Consider the following 23,360-nt stretch of genomic DNA (forward strand, 5'->3'; position numbering starts at 1 on the left):
CGGACATTTTCAGGTGTTTTTAAGTGCGGCTCCATATAAGTGGTCGTAGAGCCACTTGTAGAGAACATTAAACATGTGCACAACTTTCAACTGTTTTTTACAAAACTATGAACTTATATTAGTTTATATTTGACATAGTACAGATTTCACTTCAAGAGATTTGAGGTTACTTATCTTCAACAGTACATTATTAAGAAATGTTCACATGTTACTCATTACATTTACAGCATTTGGCAGACACCCTTATATCCAGAGCGACTTACATTATCTCATTTTTATACACATATAAGCAATTGAGGGTTAAGGGCCTTGCTCAGGGGCCCAACAGTGGCAGCTTGGTGGACAAGCGATCAGTTGGTAGCCCAACACCTTAATCACTACCCACATGGTGTTGCTCTAATGCATGCACAATCACGGCTTTAGAGCTAATTCAGATAAGGCCTTCTGACAACTGTAATATGCAATACTGCAAAAAGAGATCCGGGTTGCCATGGTGGACTTATATACATTGATGTTGGATTTCATTTATTAGATTTATACTTCAGTATTTTAATCATGTGGATATGACACCTCAACAGTGGATAAAAAATCCATCCAGTTAGTTTAAGCAGAAAAAAAAGTGCACCAGTTTGCAGTGAGTCAAAGAACAAAGCAGAAATACTCATTTATTTTATCTTAATTTGCCTTTCAAAATCAATGAGAGGGATTGAATAACACCATCTAGTGGTTTCTGTGTAGAGGCTCTGGTGTTTAACTCATTCAATTTTTTTCCTTTAGTTTATTAGTGGATTCTTCCTTCGCATTTATCTTAGTCCTTTAACAGTAAGTGAGTAGTTAAAGCTATTTAAGAATACATATTTAAAGTAGACATGTCCTTTGAATTAGAAGGTCTTACAATGAAGACCTCAAAGACTCCTATTCCCAGTGTATGTAAACATATTTTAATTTTACAGTATTTTTACAGTTGTTCCATAGCCCCAGACTCCAAATCCTGCATAGAGAGGCTGAGTGAAAGAGGTATTTACTCTATGGAGGAGAGTCATTGTGTCTGAGACACTATAAAATGCCAATGTTGCAGCCTTGTGGTCTAAATATACTCCTATTCTTGAAGAATTGGCCAGTGGTATAGAGATACGCTTGCTGTGGTGCATGAAGGTGCACTTAGACTCAGAGCAGTACAGACTCCAGGATTTGTCAGTCCAGCCAAAGCTGCAAACATTGTCATTGCCTTTCCTGCTTATTTCTTTGCTGGTTACAGCTATGTCCACTTCTGTACCACTCCAATCAATCTCCCAGTAGTAACGGCCACCAATCATAGCCTCCCTGCACATCACCTGCTGCCAGTAGTCAAACCTCTCTGGGTGCTCAGGGTATGATTTGGGCTCGCTCATCTGCACCACTGTGTTTCCTTTAGACAGGTGGAGGTTTGGGTGAGCTGTTAGAGGATCCATGGAAAGCTGACAGTAATCTGCACATGAAACAGGACAAGTCATGGGTTAAAACTAGTATTTTAGTTTTATTGTAAATGTACTAACATAAATGCTTACATGCCTATGTGTATATAAAATGTAGCTTTTTCTCTAAAAAAAAAAAAAATACATGCCTATATATCTAGGTTCACAGTTTAATTTGCCCTGACATTTTGAGTGCTTTGAATAAATATGAGCCATTCAGCCATTGTTGCAAAACAGCATAAGTGACATTTTATGAGCAATGTGTGGAATTTTGTTGAATAGCATGTTTTGTCTAAATATCTGCTCTGCAAAACCAACCTGCAACTTCAATCAGTACTTTCTGATTTAATAATCTGTACAACTGGTTCATCTTGCGATATTTTCAGGTAATTAAAGAGTACTTTGAAAAATATGTTTCCATTTGGGGTAAGCATACTATAGAGTGTTAGAGGGCGCTATTAACTAACAAAACTAGTGTTAAACCCTTCAGCAAGAACCATAACAATCAGCTGCTCCAGAGGCCAACCACACACGCTGACCTCAGTTTCCAACCAATCTAGTAAGGAAGTGAATGTCCAAAAAAGAACAATAAAAGGCTTTCTTTATTTCTAACATAAATTTTTCTCATTTTTTCTTAGTTTCTGTTTCCAAAGCCACTGAAACTAACCCCATCTGCCCCTCTCTCCACTTTGAGAATCCCGTTTCATGCTGTTGACTTTAGTTACATTACTGATGTGGCTTAATTTTATATTTATCCAAGTATACACCCTGAATAATTCAATGTAAAAATAAATAAAGCTATGTTTAACAAAACAACTTTGATCTGTTTCCTTAAAATTTCCTTAAAACTTGCTGTGCCCTAGTATGTAGAACATTTTGACTGTAGTGAATAATTAAAAAAAAACTTACACTGTAAAAATTCATCCCTCTTTTTTGGTTCCAGAATCTGCAGAATTTGAACTTCACTTGCTATAAAGAGAGTGTAAAGTCACAATTATTTATACCATAAATCAGACATTTTTAAAACACTGAAAATGAATAATTTACACAAAATGTGTTGTATTTCACCAACCTGCAGATGAGATCTTGTTCAGTTCTAACTTGCTTACATCTTCTACTTGCACCTTAAGATCAGATATGGCTTTTTTAACTTTATCAAAAGAGTGAACCGGGGCCAGTGACACTTTGGACAAGTCCTCATATCCTGAGGGTGCAGAAAGAGACTGCCAGCTCTGTGGAAAGAATGGAGAGAGTTGCTTTCACAATAATTAATAATTAAATAAATTTAATTATATCTCATGCAAATCTTTACAAAAAAAACACAGTTGCAACTACATATTCCGTATATTGATTTGTCGGAGCCAATACCTGTAAGAAATGAATGTGATCTTCAGAGTGAGAAAGCCTCTCCAGGTCATTGTGTTTCATCTTCAGTAATGTGATTTCTTCCTCCATTCGGCTCAAGTGTCTCTCAGCCTGAATCATCAGGGCTGATTCTTGGGCTTGGATCATTTCCTTCACATCAGTGTACCTCCTCTCCAAAGCTTGCATCAACTCAGTGAATATTCTCTCGTTCTCCTCCAGCACACTCTGAGATGAATGCTATCGAGTGGAAAGGAGAGTTTAGTTGTGATAATGAAGGTTAGCTAAGAAAAACAAGGATGAGAGCTAGTTCCTTTTAAATCCCCACCTTTAGCGACTCTGTAGCCTGCATCAAGTCTTGCCACTTTTTCACTCTCTCATCAATCTTCTGCTGAGAGCTCATCAGTTTAGCACTAAGCTGTTTCTGCAGAAGTAAAATAGGGCTTGTTTCAGGAACACCATCACATGAGGATTACATGTCTCTAAGCCATGATATGGTTGAGATAGCTAAAGAGGAGCTCTTACAATATATTTTTTAAATTGTCATATTTAAACACTAGATTTCAGGCTACATTTTAATAAACATAATAAGGAATGTTTCAGTCGAGTATTGTAAAAGAAATTCTCACCTGTTTCTCGGTCCTCTCAGCTGCAGCAGAGACAATGTCGTGTTTTTTGTGTTCATCCATGATGCACAGAACACAGACACACATCTGATCCGAGCGACAGAAGACCTCCAGTAGTTTGTCATGTTCAGCGCAGATCTTTTCCTTCAGCTGCCCTGTTGCTGGCACCAATTTGTGCTTCATCAGTGCTGGGTATTCATAGTGAGCCTGAAGATGAGTCTCACAGAATGAGGTCAGACATGTTAGACAGGACTTTACAGCTTTCATCTTTTTCACCAGGCAGAAATCGCAGAGTACACTGCGCTGGCTGCTCCGGCTGCTCCGGCTGCTTGGTCTGGGGTTGCTGTATTTTTCATAAGACTCAGATCTCTGGAACTTTCCCAGAGAGCTGTAACGGCTCTGGTCTCCCACACTGCTACGTCGAGACATTTTGATTCCTCCGTGGAAACGTTCAGGCTAGATCGTCGAGTGTGGTGTAGTTTCAGTGAAACTGTCGTGTGACAGGTTTTATATAAGAGAATGCGAGCAATGAAGTATGTCTAGCGTAAACCAGTATGCCTTGTTGGAGTTCAAACCCAAAGGGTGTGTCATGATGAAACACAAACAAAACATTTAGAGAAGTAACTTGACACCAGAAAATTTCCACATATTCATATTTAAATACATTCCAAATGTATTTGACGGTCATAAAAAGGAAGTAAAGAGGTAGTCTATTTTTAAAATGTTAATAACATTTATAATTAAAGTAACTTTAGGTTGTACAGGAGGTCAGGTAATATTAAAGAGATTTTTTGGTTTGGAAACATATTAGTAGAGAGGAAATATCTTTCTAGGCTGTTTTACCTAATGGCTGAGTTTTACAACAGGCAGAGCCACTTTCAAGAAAACGGCTTGTACTTCATTCATATATTATGTACTTAAAAAAAATTATAAACAAAGCCATAAAATATGTTACATTAAAAAAAAAAGCCAGTCAAGTTCTTGCGATCACAGCTTTCCGAAGACGAATCCAGAATGTCATGTTATTTATTGGGTTTCCACTCCACTTTAGATACGTGTTGTTTTTCAGGTGCTTATGAAGTCCAAATACCTTCTTTGACTTCTCCTCCTCCACATCTTCTAGAATGATGATGATGATGTTAGCACTACGTTGCATCACTAGCCAGGACTGCGCCACCTCAAATTCAAAACGACACCAGGAGCTCTCCATGAAGTGTTTAGATACAACCACGATAACTTTACGACTGCCCATGATGCCTTCATCTATAATGTTGGAGGTAATGGCTTTGCCAGCTTCAAAGTCCCGCACATGAAGACAAAGATGAATGGGTGGATTCCCATTTTCTAGATTTTCCACCAGTTCATCCATTACCCATGATTCATCTTTGTTGGAGTAGATAACAAAGGCATCGTAAGACCATTCCTGCTGTCTGGAGGCCTTATAACCTCTTAGCAGAATACAGCCATAGCGCAGATAAAACTGAAATTTGTAGGTCAAAAGAGACACGAAAACAAGAAAGGTGACAGCAAATACGCATAATGCAATTGTCAGTCTTCTGATGTGTACACAGCCTTCTATGTCAAAGTCAATAACTCTAATTTCTGAATCAGATGATAGCGTTTTACATAAAATGTTATTAGACTGGGGAAATATTTTTTGATTATTTATTATCCACAAAATAAAATCTGTTTTGGTGCAGAAGCAACTGAATGGATTAGAAGATATGTCAAAAACAGAAAGGTTTGCTGGTATGTTTTGGAGCGTATTAAGGCTGACTACAGAAATACTATTTTGGTCCACAACAAGCCGTGTTAGACTTTGTAGATTTGTCAAAAAATCCAAAATTATTAACTTGTTTTGACTAAGAAGTAACTGTCTAAGCTTCTGGAGGTTGCTGAAAGCTTTACTGGATATATGATCAATGCCACATTGTGACATATCAAGAACCTCCAAAGCTGTTAGATTTTCAAATAAATCATTCAATACATTTCTCTGGAAAGTATTCCCTGCTATTTTCAGTATTTTAAGACTCTTAAGCCCATGGAAAGAAAAATAGCTACTAAAAGTAGTTCTAGTGTATGAAATATCTAAATATTTTAGATACTTCAGGTTTTGTAAGATTCCAAATTGTCCAATTATATCTAGATTTGTGTGATGGAAATCTAATTCCTCGATCAATTCAAGATCATAAAATGGTTTTGCACTGAACCATATATATGCGTTACGACTTAGATTCATGTGCCGAACATTTGGCATGTTTCTGAAATACCAAGAACAACAACCTTGAAATATCATTTGGTTTCCACTTAGGTCTACATACTGGAGTTTGGGTATGTCACTCAGACCATGAAATGCCAGTATCCTGTTATCAACCAACACCAGCTTTTCTAATGAATTTACATGTGACAAATTTGGTATTACTGATAAATATTGGTGACCTATGTATAGTTCTTTAAGCCTATGAAAGGGGACATGTTCCACATCTGTCACATATCCTCTTTTCAGAGTGATCTTCGTTGCATTGACCATACAGTGAACCATGCGGCCGTTAGAAGGTGACGATTCTTTTTGATAATAATATATTTCTGTGAAATGAATTCTGCACAGACCAGCAAAATAATCAGCGTCTGATGTGCTTATTTTCTGGACTAGTTTGTAATTTCCCATGAGGAGTTTTCCAACATTAAGACCTCTGAGAGCTTTTAGACCATCCCTCATTGTGTCAAATGAAGCAAAAGCACCCACAATGTTAAGCTCTTTCAGGTAAATGTCCTTAAATGCTTCTGGTTCAATGTGTAATATGGCGTTGCTGGAGAGTATTAGAGTGATATTTCCCCTCATCTCTCGCAGTACAGTTGTGTGACTTACTTTTAAGCTTGATATGTTATTTGCATGCAGGTCCAGTACGCAGAAGTCCTTAAAGTTGATCATGAATCGCGGAAGGGCAATTGTTTGAATCGTGTTACTTCCAACATTTAGTTCCTGAAGCTTGGTGAGATTGTTCAACTGGACATTTAAAGAGAGCAGGCCAGTATCCACGAGAACCAGTCTCTTTAATTTGTGTAAGGAGTTCAAGCCGTTAGGTGCTGTATATGAAATGGGATTTCCAGTAAGAATCAGAGTAGTCACATTGTTCACATTGTGGAAAGCATCATCAGCAATGGACTGGATTTGGCATCTAAAAGGCCAAAACATGTATAAAAAAATTATATATATTATTTGAATATTGAATGTTTATTAAAAGCAAGAGGATGCATTAGTGCTTAGCAATGACCATTAAAATGGATAGAACTCTTTACCTTGTGAGGTCCAGGACCTGCAAATCATACAGTGGAGGAAACAGATGCTTTTGTAAATAAGGCAACAAGTTAAAACTGAAATCCAGCTTCTCAACAGAGGAAGGAATACTGGTAGGTATGTGGGTGAGATTCCTTCCTAAACATGAATAGTGTGGATGGTTTCTAATCTGTGTGCAAAAATGATATAGTTTGGTAAGACTCATTTTTTTTTATGTATTTGGTACATTTTTTTATAAATATGCACTTTAACAGTAATAGACAATTGACCAAATACAGCACTCGTTAGAATGACCAAATTACATTATGCGTTTTACTTATATAATTATACTAAATAATTACATATTACTTACATTATTAAAATTGATAACATACCTTTGTGCACTCCTCTCCATTTCCATTTTGGATGAGAATGAAAAATATGACATGGAGTAATCCTCCATCTATACAAAATGCAGTCATATTTACTAGTAAAGTATGATCTAAATCTTTCCGTGACATCAGTCTGAGCGTGAATTTCAGTTAAGGAAGTTCATATCATATATGACATGGCTTATTTGACAATAGGTTTAAATAATGTCTACCAAAAAGGGGATCTGTAATCACATGGTGTTGGCTAAAAAAAGTACCTGCTAAATTCCCTCATCTCTTCTACATATTTATCAAATGCACACACTGTACACGACATCAAACCAGATCTTCAGTTCTCCTCTGCCTATATAAATGTTGTTGTTATTAGTGGTGGTGGTGGTCTTTCAGTTGCTTCCTGTTCGGGGTCTCCACAGCGGATCACATGGTCTGCATATTTGATATGGTGCAGGTTTAACACTGGATGCCCTTCCTGATGCAACCCTCCCATTTTATCCAGGCATGGGACTGGCACCGAAAGTTTATGGCTAGGTTAGTTTCCTGCCTGGGAAACAAACCTGGGCCTCAGCAATGAGAGCAGGAGAACTGCTGACTAAATAAATACTAAATAAAATATGTGATCTTGTGAACTGTGCATATTGTAGAAATATTCTCAGTCCACCAGGTCATATACAACAGGTTTGCCTACTGTTTATTACAATGGACGTTTTTAATATAGCTCTGTGATTGACTTGTGTATGTTCTTCTGTTTATGCAGATTTGGGTCTGTTTACATTTTAGGTGCTGACTAAGATTGGTTTATAATGCAATAAATCTCAAAAATCACAGAAACGATCACATGTCTATCACAAATCAGCTCAAACACAGTACACTTAAAGGATACAACTGTTCTTTTTTCAAATAGGGGCAATTAATGTACAAAAATGGACGATATTGAGTGTAATTTTCTTTTCTTTTCTAAAACGTTATACCACACTAATTAAATCTGTGTATTCTAGAAGAAGATGAAGTTAAAATTCTCTGTTTATGATTACATTAACACACGCACAAATAATTTACTTTGGAGTCTTTTAATCTATTTCATAAAAAAAAGACACAAATTTGCTAACACAATGTGGGGGAAAAATTCAGTTCCTCGCGATCACAGCTTTCCGAAGACGAATCCAGAATGTCATGTTATTTATTGGGTTTCCACTCCACTTTAGATACGTGTTGTTTTTCAGGTGCTTATGAAGTCCAAATACCTTCTTTGACTTCTCCTCCTCCACATCTTCTAGAATGATGATGATGATGTTAGCACTACGTTGCATCACTAGCCAGGACTGCGCCACCTCAAATTCAAAACGACACCAGGAGCTCTCCATGAAGTGTTTAGATACAACCACGATAACTTTACGACTGCCCATGATGCCTTCATCTATAATGTTGGAGGTAATGGCTTTGCCAGCTTCAAAGTCCCGCACATGAAGACAAAGATGAATGGGTGGATTCCCATTTTCTAGATTTTCCACCAGTTCATCCATTACCCATGATTCATCTTTGTTGGAGTAGATAACAAAGGCATCATAAGACCATTCCTGCTGTCTGGAGGCCTTATAACCTCTTAGCAGAATACAGCCATAGCGCAGATAAAACTGAAATTTGTAGGTCAAAAGAGACACGAAAACAAGAAAGGTGACAGCAAATACGCATAATGCAATTGTCAGTCTTCTGATGTGTACACAGCCTTCTATGTCAAAGTCAATAACTCTAAGACCTGAGTCTTGTGACAAAATTTTACACAGAATTTTACCTGATTGCTGAAGTAGTTGTTGATTGTTCCTAATCCATATAATAAAGTCTATCTGTGAACAGGAACATTCAATTGGGTTAAACGACAGGACAAGGCTTGAGAGATTTTTTGGTAGGTTTTGCAGAACATAAAGCGGGATGTTAAAAATGTTATTTGTTCCTACATCTAATAATGTTAAGCTTTTTAGATTTGGAAGAGTTGCAAAATCCAAAACTGTTAATTTGTTTTGACTAAGAAACAAATGCCGTAGATTTGAAAGACTTTGAAAAGCTCTGCGGCCTATGTTCTGAATTCCACAATTTGACAAGTCAAGAACTTCTAAAGTGGTGACATTTTTAAATATATAACTTAGTGCATCTCCTTGGAAATTGTTCCCTGCCATCTTTAGTACTTTTAAGCTACTTAGATATCTAAAGGCCATGGTCTGCAAAAATCTACTGTCTGAGTATGATATATCGAGATATTGTAAACGATTAAGACTTTTAAAAAATTTAAATTGTGCATTTAGTGACCTTAGTGTTGTGAAATGAATATCCAAAATTTCCAAGGATTCAAGTCCAGAGAATGGATTTTTGCTGAAGTATATTATCGAATTAAAGCTCAGGTTAAGGGTATGAATGTTTGGCATCCCTCTGAAAAACTTTGAACAACAGTCAGACAAAATCAATTTGTTTTCACTTAGATCCACATGCTGAAGTTTGGGCAAGTCATTCATACCATGAAGATATAATGGGTTACTTTTATCCACCACCAGTTTTTCTAACATGTGTAGATGTGAAAGTTCCAGTATGATGGGCGATCGACTGAAATGTATATGAAGTTCTTTAAGCTGATGAAATGAGCCATGCATGGCTCTGGTACTGCCTTGCTTCAGAGTGATTTTTGTTGCATTGACCATGCAATGGTACACATTAATTTCAGAATCTGAAAATTCTTTTTGAAGAAAATATATTTCTTTAAAGTTGATCAAACAAAGTCCATCCAGATAGTCTGCATCTGATATCTTTATCCTCTTGTCTACTTGGTAGTTTCCTATAAGAATTTTTCCAACATTAAGACCGCTGAGAGCTGTTAGACCATCCCTCATTGCATCAGGTGAAACAAATGTACTCTGTATGTTAAGCTCTTTCAGGTAAATGTCCTTAAATGATCCTGGTTCAATATGCATAATGGGGTTGCTGGAGAGTATTAGAGTGATATTTCCCCTCATCTCTCGCAGTACAGTTGTGTGACTTACTTTTAAGCTTGATATGTTATTTGCATGCAGGTCCAGTACGCAGAAGTCCTTAAAGTTGATCATGAATCGCGGAAGGGCAATTGTTTGAATCGTGTTACTTCCAACATTTAGTTCCTGAAGCTTGGTGAGATTGTTCAACTGGACATTTAAAGAGAGCAGGCCAGTGTCCACGAGAACCAGTCTCTTTAATTTGTGTAAGGAGTTCAAGCCGTTAGGTGCTGTATATGAAATGGGATTTCCAGTAAGAATCAGAGTAGTCACATTGTTCACATTGTGGAAAGCATCATCAGCAATGGACTGGATTTGGCATCTAAAAGGCCAAAACATGTATAAAAAAATAAAATAATAAAATAAAAACAAACAAATAAATTAATAATAATAATAATAATAATAATAATAAATTATATTTTTTTGAATATTGAATGTTTATTAAAAGCAAGAAAATGCATTAGTGCTTAGCAATGACTAAAATACACTAAAATGAATAGAACTCTTTACCTTGTGAGGTCCAGGACCTGCAAATCATACAGTGGAGGAAACAGATGCTTTTGTAAATAAGGCAACAAGTTAAAACTGAAATCCAGCTTCTCAACAGAGGAAGGAATACTGGTAGGTATGTGGGTGAGATTCCTTCCTTCACATGAATAGTGTCGATCATAAATATCCTGTTGGAGTCAAAATTATATGTAAGACTCACTTAATACATTATACAAATGATCAAAGTCTTACATTGAATAATTTATAACAAACCTTAGTGCACTCCTCTGCATTTCCATGTTGTATGAAGATGAAGACAATGAAGGGGAGTATTCCTTCAGCTGTACAAAAGACAGTCATAATATTATGAATGGGTGACCAATTTCCAACAATGACATCAAACTAAATGTGAAACTTGCTTTGTGCTGAACTTGAACTGTTGGCAAAATACAGAACTAGTCCAGTCACGAATAAGGAACGTCACTTGTGAAGTACATCATTGGTAATAATTTCAGGGCATTGGAATTCACCCAAGTGTAATGCCAGTACATTTCAGAGAATCATTCTCATGGTCACTCACACCAATCTAGCAATTCCCTGCAGTTAGACCTTGGGGGCATGGGAAACCAGATGGGGTGAACATGCAAAACTCCATTCAAACAGTAATCTGAGCTCAGGATCAAACCCAGGACCATTGAACTGTGAGGTGACCCAGGTAGATTTTGATTGAATAATATAACAAACCACTTGAATCATTTTTATTTGTATTTTCTAAATAGATTAAATTATGTAGACACCTGACCACCACACCCATATATGGTTCTACAACAAACTGTTGTCACAAAGGTGGAAGTACTGTACACAATTTTTCTCTATACTGTATTTGTTGCATTACAATTTCCCCATTTTCACTGGAACTAATAGGCCCAAACCAGTTCTGGTATGTTCCACAGGCCCCTGTGAGAGTGCCGAAGATATGGTTTGACAAGACTTGAGGTGAAGAACCAAGCACCTTTAGGACGAACACCGGGCTGAGAATTAAAATCAGTGCTGTACCACACTAACGCTCTTGTGACTGATTGAGAAAATCCACACAACCACTCTCCAAAATCTTGAGAAAAGACAGTATATATTTATGCACACACCATATACTACCTTTCCTCTAGATATTGGAGCGTGGTTGTGTGGATTTTCTCAATCAGTCACAAGAGCATGTGTGGTACAGCAATGATTTTGGTTCTCAGCCTGGTGTTCGTCCTAAAGGTGTTCGGTGAGGTTGATGTCAGTGCTCTGTGCACGACACTTAAGTTCATTCCCTCCAGTCTTGCCAAACCATGTGTTCGGCACTCACACAGGGGCATGTGACACATACTATAACTGGTTTGGGCCTATTAGTTCCAGTGAAATTGGGGTAAATGTAATGCAACAAATACAGTATACAGAGAAATTGTGTACTTTCACCTTTGTAACAAGTTTGCGGTAGAACCATATATGGGTGTGGTGGTCAGGTGTCTACATAATTTAGGCCATGTAATGTAGGATAGCTAGTTACCTCAGTAACACTTACACTTATCCTGCCTCATAAAAAATAAGTTCTTTTAAATTAGAGCTTAGGATGACAAATTAAGCAGGAGTTAAAAAATATAAACCAGATGAGGTTGGCCCTAGCTTTCAGTAAAGTTCTACCAAAAAGTTCAGTTATGTCCTGCTAACAAAATGAAGTTTCTTGCTCTATTTTGCCTCCTAGTGGATCAATAGACAAACCCAAATTCTCCATTTAAATGCACTCCATATCTTCTGTTATGATGTATTTCCACTTTGAAATAGTGTAGCTCTGTGTTTTTCAATCATGTTTTACATTTGATTGTACACCTGATACAGCAGCCTTTCCTTGAGGTACTTGCTTGGGTGTTCTGTTAATAGGTATCTGCATTCTTGTGTATATATATATTGAAGCATACAGTTTGAAGCTGTTCTTCAGAAGCCTTTGTAATTCTTGCAAGAGCATAATTGTATTCTTACATACAGGACTTCAGGAACTCTTGCAGAAACAAATGCAACCACTCAAAAATCCATCATTGTAATGAAAGGGCTGGAAATGTGGCAGAAGTCCCAAATTTGTGAATGTGTTCAAGCTATAGGCTGAATAGATACAAGACAATGTTAATATAGTAAACAGATGCTAAGATCATTTGGCAGGTCAGATTACAACTGCCTGGTTCTTACACAAGTTGCACATTACATCTTTAAATAAATCCAATCAATTATTGTATTTATATATATGTGTGTGTGTTCGTGTCTTGTCAATGCCATTCTGTTTACACTGTGGAGCTTCTGTACTAGAACAAATCCCTCGTATGTGAAAACATACCTGGCAATAAAGATCTTTCTGGTTCTGATTCTGATTCAGTTGAACTGTTGAATAAATAAGATGGCTCACAATCTACTTCGTGAGCACTGAGATGGTTCCATTGCTATCGTCTCTGGGGTTTTGATCATTTATTTAAAAAAACTGCCTATACAAAAACAGGCATTATTATTGAATGTATTTGATGGCAGAATCAAAGGTCGATTCATCTCAGTCTCACAACTCTACTAAAATCATACATCAATGTGTACCTAAAGATATGAATACTGCATCAGGTAAACATTTACAATTGTTATTGAACATTTAACCACATATACTCAAATAATTAGACCTCTTCATAATATTCAACAGAAATTAGCACTCTCTTTTCAATGTTTACTTTCACTGCTGAGACTGACAAAGGAAATACAGGAAAATTGTAAATGATGCCAATCCATGGGAGGGCTATACATTTTTATACACAATTTCAGGTGAACAATGTTTGAAAAATGCACCTTTTTTTGCATGCGGGCCCTTGTGTCCAGAATATTTGTCAGAAATCTGGCTGTGATTAAGATATGCTGCATACCATCTACCAAATTTAATAAAAGATTTACAGTCAACACCATTTACCAAGGAGAAACATTTTAAACACATCATAAACCCAGTCCAGTTCCCTGCAGCATGATCTAGTGGACCAAAGTTTTAGCTAGCATACAAACATTCTTGAGACCAAAACCCACAGATGAGAAAGCCATGAAGAATGTGTGTGCACTTACCAGATTAAAAAGCTCAGTCCAAAAGTACATGACCCAAAAAAACAATGTGCCACATATAGGTACATAATCCTTCAGAGAATTTTCTTAAATGACACGTAAACTGCATTAAAAAAAAATTACATAAAGACATCACACAAGGGTCCAATAAGAACTACATTTACATCAATTGGCAGACGCCCTTATCCAGAGCGACTTACATTATCTCATTGATATACAGCTGAGAAATTGAGGGTTAAGGGCCTTGCTCAGGGGCCCAGCAGTGCCAGCTTGGTGGACCTGGGATCAAACACACAACCTTCCGATTGGTAGCCCAACACCTTAACCACTAGGTTACCATATGTCCCTACAAAGAGCAAACAACAAACATACACTTACTTTATCGACATAACGATAGATTAGTGTTTATTTCTGTCCTAATCATTTGCAGGAAGGGAATGTGACCTGTGCCGTAGTGGAGTGAACCCTATAAATATCCTATGAAAGAAATGCATCAATAATCACTGCTGATGGATTTCAGACTCTTCATACAATGAAAAACAGCAATTTCTCGCAAAGGTGTTTTTAGAGAACAAATAGGCAATGACTACAAATTTATAGAGCATTAAAACCTAAACATTTCATCTTCTAGTTGCTTAAGTGAAATTTTATATTGGTGAAAGATAAGGAGTGAATGCAAACTACAGACAAGGAAACAAAAGTTGGTTTAGTTGCAGAATTAGTCCAATAAAACATTAAATGTCATCACAGAGTTTAACACAAGCCTTTAAAGAAATCTGGATGAACAAACCATTCTCTTTTTACAAATATAAAACATGACACCAACTACAAAATGTAGCATCTTCACTATGTTTCATGAAACAAACAAGTATCAAAATAGACAAAATCAATAGTCACTTTTTGAAAAAAGCAAACAAAAACAAAACAGGTAGTCAAGAACCTTTATTTATCCATGTATGCCACTCAGAGATGGGGTAAAGACATGGAACAAGATCTGACCACTTATGAGGGCAATGAAAATATGGATCAAAAGGTGTTGCAACTTTTTTTTTTTTTTAAACCTTTAGTTTTTCTACAATGAGGCCAGCTGATGGACAAGGAAATTAAAAGACAGCAGTAACAGCATAAACATATATTCATATACAGAAAACAATTTACCTAAGGTCGAAAGTAAAATATGTTGGTTAGTATGCAAACATAGGGAGAAGAGCCAAACCTTTTTCTTCTATTACAGCTCAACATACATTTCTACACAGCATGCAATAAGGCACCTATCTAACAATGAAAAAGCCTATGCTATGAGTTGAAGCACAATTATTCAGAAAGGAAAAATGTTCAATATAATGTTCACCCAATAAAAACAGTATTCCTCTTTTCCCTTTCAGATTACCCAAACCATATTTAAAAAAATACATCAGTATGTAAAAGATCTTCCCCCATACACAGCACTTTAAGTAGAAAGTGTATCTTTATGGAATTTTGAAAGAACCAAGAACAAGCCATTTTATTGTACTGATAATTACACAATCTATTATACTAAATTTTGATAATTTGCTGCAAGTATCCAGAATATAAGTTAACTACAGATTAAATATGAATGTGTGAACTAGTTCTACAGCAATGACATTAGGTTTGCAAATATTTACCCATTAGTAACAAGTTGTAGAGTACCAAAGGGAACTAGTTAAGCAATGCTTTAGAGGGAATATTTAGATCAAATTACACTGAATTGTAAGTATACAATGATTTATAATCGGTCAATCTAGGTACAATTCAAAAGGAACAGCTGAATTTGCTAGTCCTAAGAAGCTTGAGAAACTTGCAGCTCATTTTAGAATGATGCTGTCTGACCACAAGCTCATCAATGAAAGCAAGCTTACTTTAACTCTCCTGTACAGTTCCTTTGACCCCTGCACAGCTGTTTTGAATCGCTGCTGGAAGCAACGGTGAATTAAGTTTACGTAACTTTGAAACTTATTTTATGAAGACTTGTACCTTTGCTAACAGCTTGCCTGGAGCCAGTGAAACTTTCAAGCACCATCCTATCTTCAAAATAATGATGGCTAAAGACAGACTGGGTCATACAAAAATTCTGTGTAATGTAAAAGAACTGCACACACACCTATACATATGTATATAAAAATCAACACTTATTTACAAATGATAATATCTGAACAGGCCATGAATAAGACGATGGGTAAAGATACACAGACTTTGTGGGTGGGGGTATTCTCTACAGACTCCCAAAAATGTTACTTGGACACCAATTGTGTCTAAAACTCAACAGGCGCCGATGTTTTCCATCCTTTTCATTCCATGGGTCTGAGGAAGAGCATAACTAGCTCGGTCATTAAGCATGAAATTGCTACATTATCATACAGATGTCAAATTAAAGGCAGCAAGCTATCTGCACATTGCACAGGATCAGCCAGTTATTGAAATCATCGCCGTTATAAAGTTAAAGGACTTAACCGGGAAAATTATTTTAACTGTTTATAGAACCAGAATAAACTTTAGATTTTCATTTAGCATCCTAGTTCTATGAAGAAAAAAAATAATTTGGAGGTTGGCCTGAAGCAAAGTTGGGACAAACTGTAAAATACCACAGCCACCATTGGTGTGCTTACTGATCAATGTGAATTCTGTGGTGCCTTGAGAGGGAGGAGGAGTGATTGAAACCTTTTCCACACTGAGAACACCTGTATGGTTTCTCACTCTGCAGAATCCTCTGTTTCAAGATGGTAGTTGGAGGGAATCCTTTTCCTGTGGGAATAGCACTATAAGAGGTCTTCTCATCCAAGTGAACACGTTGGTGTCTTGCAAGAGAAGAGGAATGATTAAACCTCTTGCCACAGTGGGCACAAGTGTAGGATTTTCCATCAGAATGAGTTCTCTGGTGTCTGGACAGTGATGAAGAATGATTGAAGCTCTTCTCACAGTGGTTGCAGCTGTATGGCTTTTCACCTGTGTGCATCCCCCTCTTCATAGGAGTGTCAAAGGGGAACTCCTTATCAGGCTCGGCATACATTTTGGCCTCCAGATGGACTTTGTGGTGTCGAGAGAGGGATGAGGAGTGATTGAAACCTTTGTCGCATTGAGAGCATCGGTAGGGCTTGCCACCCTGGTGCACCAGCTGGTGCTTCTTTAAGTGGCGCTTTCTTACAAAGCTCTTCCTGCACTGGTTACACTTGTAGGGCTTCTCACCAGAGTGGATTCGCTGGTGTTCTCTTAAAGTAGCTGCTGCAGCAAAACACTTGCCACACTGGGCGCATCGATGTGGCTTGTCACCAGCATGGGTCTTCTGATGCTGTTTCAAATTAGAAGCAGTAGCAAAGCCTTTCTCACACTGAGGGCAGGTAAATGGCTTCTCACGAGCATGCAGCTCCTGATGTTTCTTTAGGTGGCGCCTTCGGACAAAGCTCTTCCTGCACTGAGTACATTTGTAGGGTTTGTCATCAGAATGCATTTTCATATGCTCTCGGAGTGTGATGGCTGCAGCAAAGCTTTTCCCACATTCAGAACACCTGTGTGGCTTTTCAGGGGAGTGCATCATCTGATGTGGTTTGAGGTTAAACGCATCGATGACCCCTTTTCCAACCATCTCCACACCAGTAGCGGTATAACCCTTCTCCTTCATGTGTATTTTCATATGCCCTCTCAGGCTAGCTTCAACAGCAAAGCTCTCACCACACTGGATACAAATGTAGGGATGAGTTGCTTTATGCATTTCAAAGTGTTGATGCAGATCTGTCATACTTCCAAATATCTCCCCGCACTCGTTGCATTGAAGACCCTGGGCTTCGTGAATGATGACACCATTCTCTGACTCCACAGTCAGCTCTCCTCCATGATCTGACTCATCCTTTACTACATGCTCTGCACCAGCTCCACCCATCTCTGCCTTCAGCAGCACCTCACCAAGCAGAGCCTCGTTGCCTTTCATGTCTGCACCTCCGAAATACTGTGGATCATGATGTACCTCAGACTTAATGTAGTCGTGGTCTGTCTCCGTTACAGCGTCAACACAAGCCACAGCCCCAAGATCACCATGAATTGCTTCCAAGTCAAGCCTCTTATCCTCTTGGGTCATAATCTCAGTCTCCGCTGCATAATGCAAGTCACCGACTTGCGTGTGAGTTATGACACACTCAGACCCCAGCGTGTCAAGGCCTGGTGTGTCACACTCAGTCTCTGACTCAGCCATCAGGACACACTCCAGCCTGACGACTTCCGTCTTCCCGTTCAAGTGAAACTTAGCGCTGCTCTAGGAGCACCGCTTTCTCAGAATCAAAAAAGCTTGGGACCTTTTTGGTCAGCACAATCCAGGAGGGATGTAGCCTATTGGGAACAGAAAACAAAAACTTAAATGCTTGCTGCACATAAAGTAATTAAAAATCTAAGTTAGTAACAAATGATAATATTGATTATTCATCTTAAGTTCTTAACAGAAACTTTCTGGTTAAATCTGTAAAAACAAATACTGCACCTTTTTTTGACCACCAGCCCTAACACCTGAAGTGCCGAGGTGCTGGTGAAGAACAAACAAGACATTTTAGACTAAACATACTACTTAATGTCAAAACCAACAGATACATACCAAATGGGCACAATTAGAAGAAACCGCAATTTAGAGCAGATACTTTAGCACAACGTAAACACAAACAAGGCTACCTGGCTATTAACATTAAGCTAGTTAGCAAATCTCTGCATGGCTAGTGTTAGCCGATATTTATACTTCAGCTAACTTGGGTGGCTAAGTATACCTGAAAAAGGAAAGTTTACCTTAAAAAAAAACAGCTTTTTTCAGAACTGTCTAAAGTACGATTTAAGTAGTTCTGGTGTTAAATCTAATTCTTAATTCTATATACAGCGAGATACATACAAGAGAGTTCTATTCTATAGAGAATAAAAACACGAGCATGCCATTGTTGGCTAAGTTAGCTGGCTAAATAGCTTAGCTAGTTAGCTTCCTGAAGCACGCAATATCAGCTAACTAGCGCGGCTAACTAGCAATTTGGCTAAATTTCACATCTTGATTAGACAGTTTAAATTCAGAGCCGTACTTAATCTTGTTTGTCGTCCCCCGTGTCTAAGTGTCGGAGCGGTTATTCACTAGTTCAGCCTCTTCAGAGAATTACAACGCCTTTCGCGGTGGGCATCTTGTGCAGCTCAGACTGGAACAGCTAACTAGCTCTAAAATGGCCGCCGCTAGCTTCCGCCCTCACAGCCATGTAGCTACGCAACTCGAGCTAGAGCGCAGCTACCGCCATGGAAAAAAAGCATACATCCGTCTTAACAGTGTGTTAAATACGACTTTAAACACCAACAAACCGTTTACAATCAGATAAACTCAAAGTCACAAACGCTTATAGCGGATTTGTATTAAAATGGCTAACAATTGCTGAGCCACCTCGCAAAAAGCCCGGGAAAGGCGTCCCCCATCTTACATAAGCAACACGGCATCAAAAATAACATTTAAGTCGTTTTATGTGTCGGTATAACACGCTGTTAGTCGCTGTAAACCTGGCTAACTTCTCAGCTCAGAAGCCACCAGTGAGCCTAATGCTAGCTAACGGAGAATATTGACATTGTTAGCTGGATAAAACCACAAGGCCCACCATGCTGCTAAAGCCCAAAGCACAGCTACATCCAGCGCACTACAAGCTACCGCCATTAAACTTAATGACGTTTACAGCTTACAAACCGCGACGACTCAACAACCAGTTTCCCCAAAATGAAGATAAATCGTCAAAACAAAAAGAAAACAAACAAAACGGCGTGTGATAAAACATTTCATCGCGTTAAACCGGATTACGGCTAAAGACTAACGAGTTGTGGTTATAGCACGCTAGTTAGCTTAGCTGGCTAATCTGAAAGCACGGATTAAATTAGGGAACATCCGGTGTGTTTAAAACGAATAAACGGGTTTACAGACATCCCAACCTGTTTGTCCTTCGATCGCTGTGTAAACCAGCGGATGGACTGCTGTGTGCAGGCTGCTGGTGATCGAAGGCCTAATGATGTCGGCTTGTTTGCGTCTCCGCGGCTCGGGAACTCGCACACTGTCCGCAGGAGCTCTGGCGCCTCACACTTTCTGGCGCCAAGTGCGTTTAAGCGCATGAGCAAAAAGACCGTGCGCGATCCGGCTGCACACTGCTGTCACCCAGCGGACCGGCGCTCAGTCTGACCGTCTCAGTGTGTGTAAGCAAATCGACTCAAAAATACATAGCAAATGACCGCCTGATGTGGCGTCAGATCATATCATATCATGTAATTCTGCTAATAGTGCCGCTAGACGCGCTCTGGAAGGTGGCCTAGTGGTTAATGTGTTGGGTTTCCGGACCGGAAGGTCATGAGTTCGAATCCCAGCTCCACGAAGCTGCCACTTTATTTACCTTCTATTGGTCAGTTGTAAACATTTTGAAACCCAATGTGATAAAAGGGCGTCTGCTTAACCCCAGAAATGTAACGTATGTCTTATTTTCGATGTTTAAAACAACGCTTAAGTTTTCTGTCATTTCTTTAATACCACGAAGCCAGAAAACATTCGAGAATTATCGGTGACGGACGGTGCAGTTGCTGTGAGGTGGTTTTAAGAATCGCCGAATTTGCTGAATTTCACTAGAAATGTTGTACCGTCTTCAGCCGCTGTGAGGCGCTTTTTTCTAGGTTTCAAGTTAGGTGACGGTCCTAACAAAAGTAAAGGCCAACATGTCTTTTCTGCCCTCTAATGGCGGTCTGCAGTACAATTCCCGTGTTAGACAATAGGACAGGAGGCAATCTTCCATTTTAAATGATATCTCAATAAATTATTTTATAGGAACTGTTGTGTCTATCTATCTATCTATCTATCTATCTATCTATCTATCTATCTATCCATCCATCCATCCATCCAAGGTGCCTCACATCCAATAGCAATGAAAATTCTCTCTCTTTGCTGTAAGTTAAATAAATAATTCTGTTGAGCTTGGTTATTCTTTATGGAGTGGAAAAAGTGTGTGCATCACTGAGACTTTCAACTCCTGATTTTTTGTGTAGTTTAGGAACCCCTGACAATTTCCATGATTTTCATTTATAAATATTTGGGTGTTTGGATCAGCAATTTTATTTTGATCTATCAAATAACTGAAGGACACAGTAACATTTCAGTAGTGAAATGCGTTTTATTGGATTAACAAAACAGAGAAGGCACAATATGCATCAAAATGAAATTTGACAGGTGTATAAATTTGGGCACCCCAACAGAAAAATCACATCATTATTTAGTAGAGCCTCCTTTAGCAGAAATAACAGCCTCTAGACGCTTCCTATAGCCTGTAATGAGTGTTTGGATTCTGGATGAATGTATTTTGGACCATTCCTCCTTACAAAACATCTCCAGTTCGGTTAAGTTTGATGGTTGCTGAGCATGGACAGCCCGCTTCAAATCACCCCACAGATATTTAATGATTTTCAGGTCTGGGTACTGGGTTGGCCATTCCAGAACATTGTACTTGTTCCTCTGCATAAATGCCCGAGTTGATTTTGAGCAGTTTTTTTTTTTTGTTTCATTGTCTTGTTGATATATCCAGCCTTGGCGTAACTCCAACTTTGTGACTGATTCCTTGATTATTCTCAAGAATCTGCTGATATTGAGTGGAATCCATGCGACCCTCAACTTAAACCAGATTCCCAGTACTGGCACTGGCCACACAGCCCCACAGCATGATGGAACCTCCACCAAATTTTACTGTCGGTAGCAAGTGTTTTGCTTGGAATGCTGTGCCTCCATGCATAATGCCCCTTGTTATGACCAAATAACTCAATCTTTGTTTCATCACTCCACAGCATCTTATTCCAAAATGAAGCTTGTCCACATGTGCAATTGCATACCTCAAGCAACTCCGTTTGTGGTGTGTGTGCAGAAAAGGATTCTTTCATATCCCTCTCCCGTCCAGCTTCACCTTGTGCAAAGTGCGCTGAATTGTTGAACGATGTGACACCATCTGTAGCATGTTGTAGGTCTTTGCAGGTAGTCTGTGGGCTGTTTATGTCCATTATCACCATCCTTTGCCTTTGCCTCTCCAATATTTTACGTGGCCTGCCACTTCTGGCCTTAACAAGAACTGTGCCTGTGGTCTTCCATTTCCACACTATGTTCCTCACAGTGGACACTGACAGCTTATATCTCTGCGATAACTTTTTGAAGCCTTCCCCTAAACCATAATGTTGAACAATCTTTGTTTTCAGGTCATTTGAGAGTTGTTTTGAGGCCTCCATGTTGCCACTCATCAGAGGAGAGTCAAAGAGAACAACAGCTTGCAATTGGCCACCTTAAATATATTTTCTCATGATTGGCTGCACCTGTCTATGAAGTTCAAGGCTTAATGAGCCACCAAACCAATCGTATGTTCCAATTAATCAGTGCTAAGTAGTTACAGGTATTCAAATCAACAAAATGGCAAGGGTGCCCAAATTTATGCACCTGTCTAATTTCATTTTGATGCACATTGCACATTTTCTGTTAATCCAATAAACCTCATTTCACTACTGAAATATTACTGTGTCCATCAATTATTTGATAGGTCAAAATTAAATTGCTGATTCAAACACCCAAATATTTCATTCATTCATTTTCTACCGCTTATCCGACCTTCTCGGGTCACGGGGAGCCTGTGCCTATCTCAGGCGTCATCGGGCATCGAGGCAGGATACACCCTGGACAGAGTGCCAACCCATCGCAGGGCACACACACTCTCATTCACTCACACACACACTACGGACAATTTTCCAGAGATGCCAATCAACCTACCATGCATGTCTTTGGACCGGGGGTGGAAACCGGAGTACCCGGAGGAAACGCCCGAGGCACAGGGAGAACATGCAAACTCCACACACACAAGGCGGAGGCGGGAATCGAACCGCCAACCCCGGAGGTGTGAGGCGAACGTGCTAACCACTAAGCCACCGTGCCCCCCCGCCCAAATATTTATTCATGGAAATTGTCAGGGGTTCCTAAACTTTTGCACACAACTGTATATCTAAAAACACTCAAAACAAGCTACTAGACTGCACCGGTTGACTATAGTATGTTGTCAACTCTTAACTGCCTATTATGTGGTTATTCTTCAAATCCACTAGGTAGTAGACTACAATGTAATAACGTATAAAAAGTGTGATAGCTCTTAATTTCATTTTGTTCGAAGTTTTGCTGTAATGTCATCCTTCCCTATCTCTAATCAGACTATGCCTTTGTTGTAGTTTGCAATTAGTCATCCAAAGTAGGTTTTTAAGTGTTATTGGGGTTTTAGTTTTTTTGAGAATAATAGAAAGGAAATACGAACAAGACAAGAATTTTCTGTTTTCTTCAAGTTTTCTGTTCTGTGACTACCTACCTCCTTAAAATTTAATGCAGGCAGTCATTAGCATCTGCATGTTTTGTCAACTACTGCAGGCACAGTAAGCCTTTGCCTGGTAATTAATAGACAACAAAGTTTCTGGAAAAAAAAAAAAGCAACGTAATGCTGATATCCTCGCTAAGTATTTTGATCCATGAACCATTCCAACATGTATTACTGTATCCTTCCTTGTGTTTATTTGCAAGATACTGCTTTAGGGTCTCTCTCAATTTCAGTGTCGGTGTC

General features: G+C 38.6%; 4 protein-coding genes across 8 annotated transcripts; all 4 read right to left on the reverse strand.

Moving 5' to 3' along the window:
- Window positions 1–706: 706 nt before the first annotated feature.
- On the reverse strand, window positions 707–3,986 carry ftr14l (finTRIM family, member 14-like). The gene is made up of 6 exons (XM_027141914.2): window positions 3,446–3,986; window positions 3,145–3,240; window positions 2,823–3,056; window positions 2,527–2,686; window positions 2,364–2,423; window positions 707–1,468 (listed from the first exon to the last, which is right to left on the reverse strand). The coding sequence occupies exons 1-6, from the start codon at window positions 3,869–3,871 to the stop codon at window positions 948–950; spliced, it is 1,497 nt and encodes a 498-aa protein (XP_026997715.2). The 5' UTR covers window positions 3,872–3,986; the 3' UTR covers window positions 707–947.
- Window positions 3,987–4,205: 219 nt separating this feature from the next.
- On the reverse strand, window positions 4,206–7,140 carry LOC113639965 (toll-like receptor 4). The gene is made up of 3 exons (XM_047812107.1): window positions 7,115–7,140; window positions 6,743–6,904; window positions 4,206–6,621 (listed from the first exon to the last, which is right to left on the reverse strand). The coding sequence occupies exons 1-3, from the start codon at window positions 7,138–7,140 to the stop codon at window positions 4,416–4,418; spliced, it is 2,394 nt and encodes a 797-aa protein (XP_047668063.1). The 3' UTR covers window positions 4,206–4,415.
- A 1,026-nt stretch (window positions 7,141–8,166) lies between these two features.
- On the reverse strand, window positions 8,167–11,452 carry LOC113639828 (toll-like receptor 4). Its single transcript, XM_027141965.2, has 3 exons — window positions 10,888–11,452; window positions 10,636–10,802; window positions 8,167–10,447 (listed from the first exon to the last, which is right to left on the reverse strand). The coding sequence occupies exons 1-3, from the start codon at window positions 10,972–10,974 to the stop codon at window positions 8,236–8,238; spliced, it is 2,466 nt and encodes an 821-aa protein (XP_026997766.1). The 5' UTR covers window positions 10,975–11,452; the 3' UTR covers window positions 8,167–8,235.
- Window positions 11,453–14,664: 3,212 nt separating this feature from the next.
- On the reverse strand, window positions 14,665–20,178 carry si:ch211-198a12.6 (uncharacterized protein LOC563253 homolog). 5 transcript variants are annotated; one of them, XM_027141966.2, is made up of 3 exons: window positions 19,681–20,178; window positions 18,224–18,265; window positions 14,665–18,075 (listed from the first exon to the last, which is right to left on the reverse strand). In XM_027141966.2, the coding sequence occupies exon 3, from the start codon at window positions 17,939–17,941 to the stop codon at window positions 16,361–16,363; it is 1,581 nt and encodes a 526-aa protein (XP_026997767.1). In that variant the 5' UTR covers window positions 17,942–18,075; window positions 18,224–18,265; window positions 19,681–20,178; the 3' UTR covers window positions 14,665–16,360. The 5 variants fall into 5 exon arrangements, with proteins under 5 accessions (XP_026997767.1, XP_026997768.1, XP_026997769.1 ...); XM_027141967.2 differs by lacking the exon at window positions 19,681–20,178 and adding an exon at window positions 18,801–19,674; XM_027141968.2 differs by lacking the exon at window positions 18,224–18,265 and having other exon boundaries at window positions 19,681–20,176.
- Window positions 20,179–23,360: the final 3,182 nt, after the last annotated feature.

Source organism: Tachysurus fulvidraco, chromosome 4 (assembly GCF_022655615.1).
Source record: "Tachysurus fulvidraco isolate hzauxx_2018 chromosome 4, HZAU_PFXX_2.0, whole genome shotgun sequence".
Lineage (NCBI taxonomy): Eukaryota > Metazoa > Chordata > Actinopteri > Siluriformes > Bagridae > Tachysurus > Tachysurus fulvidraco.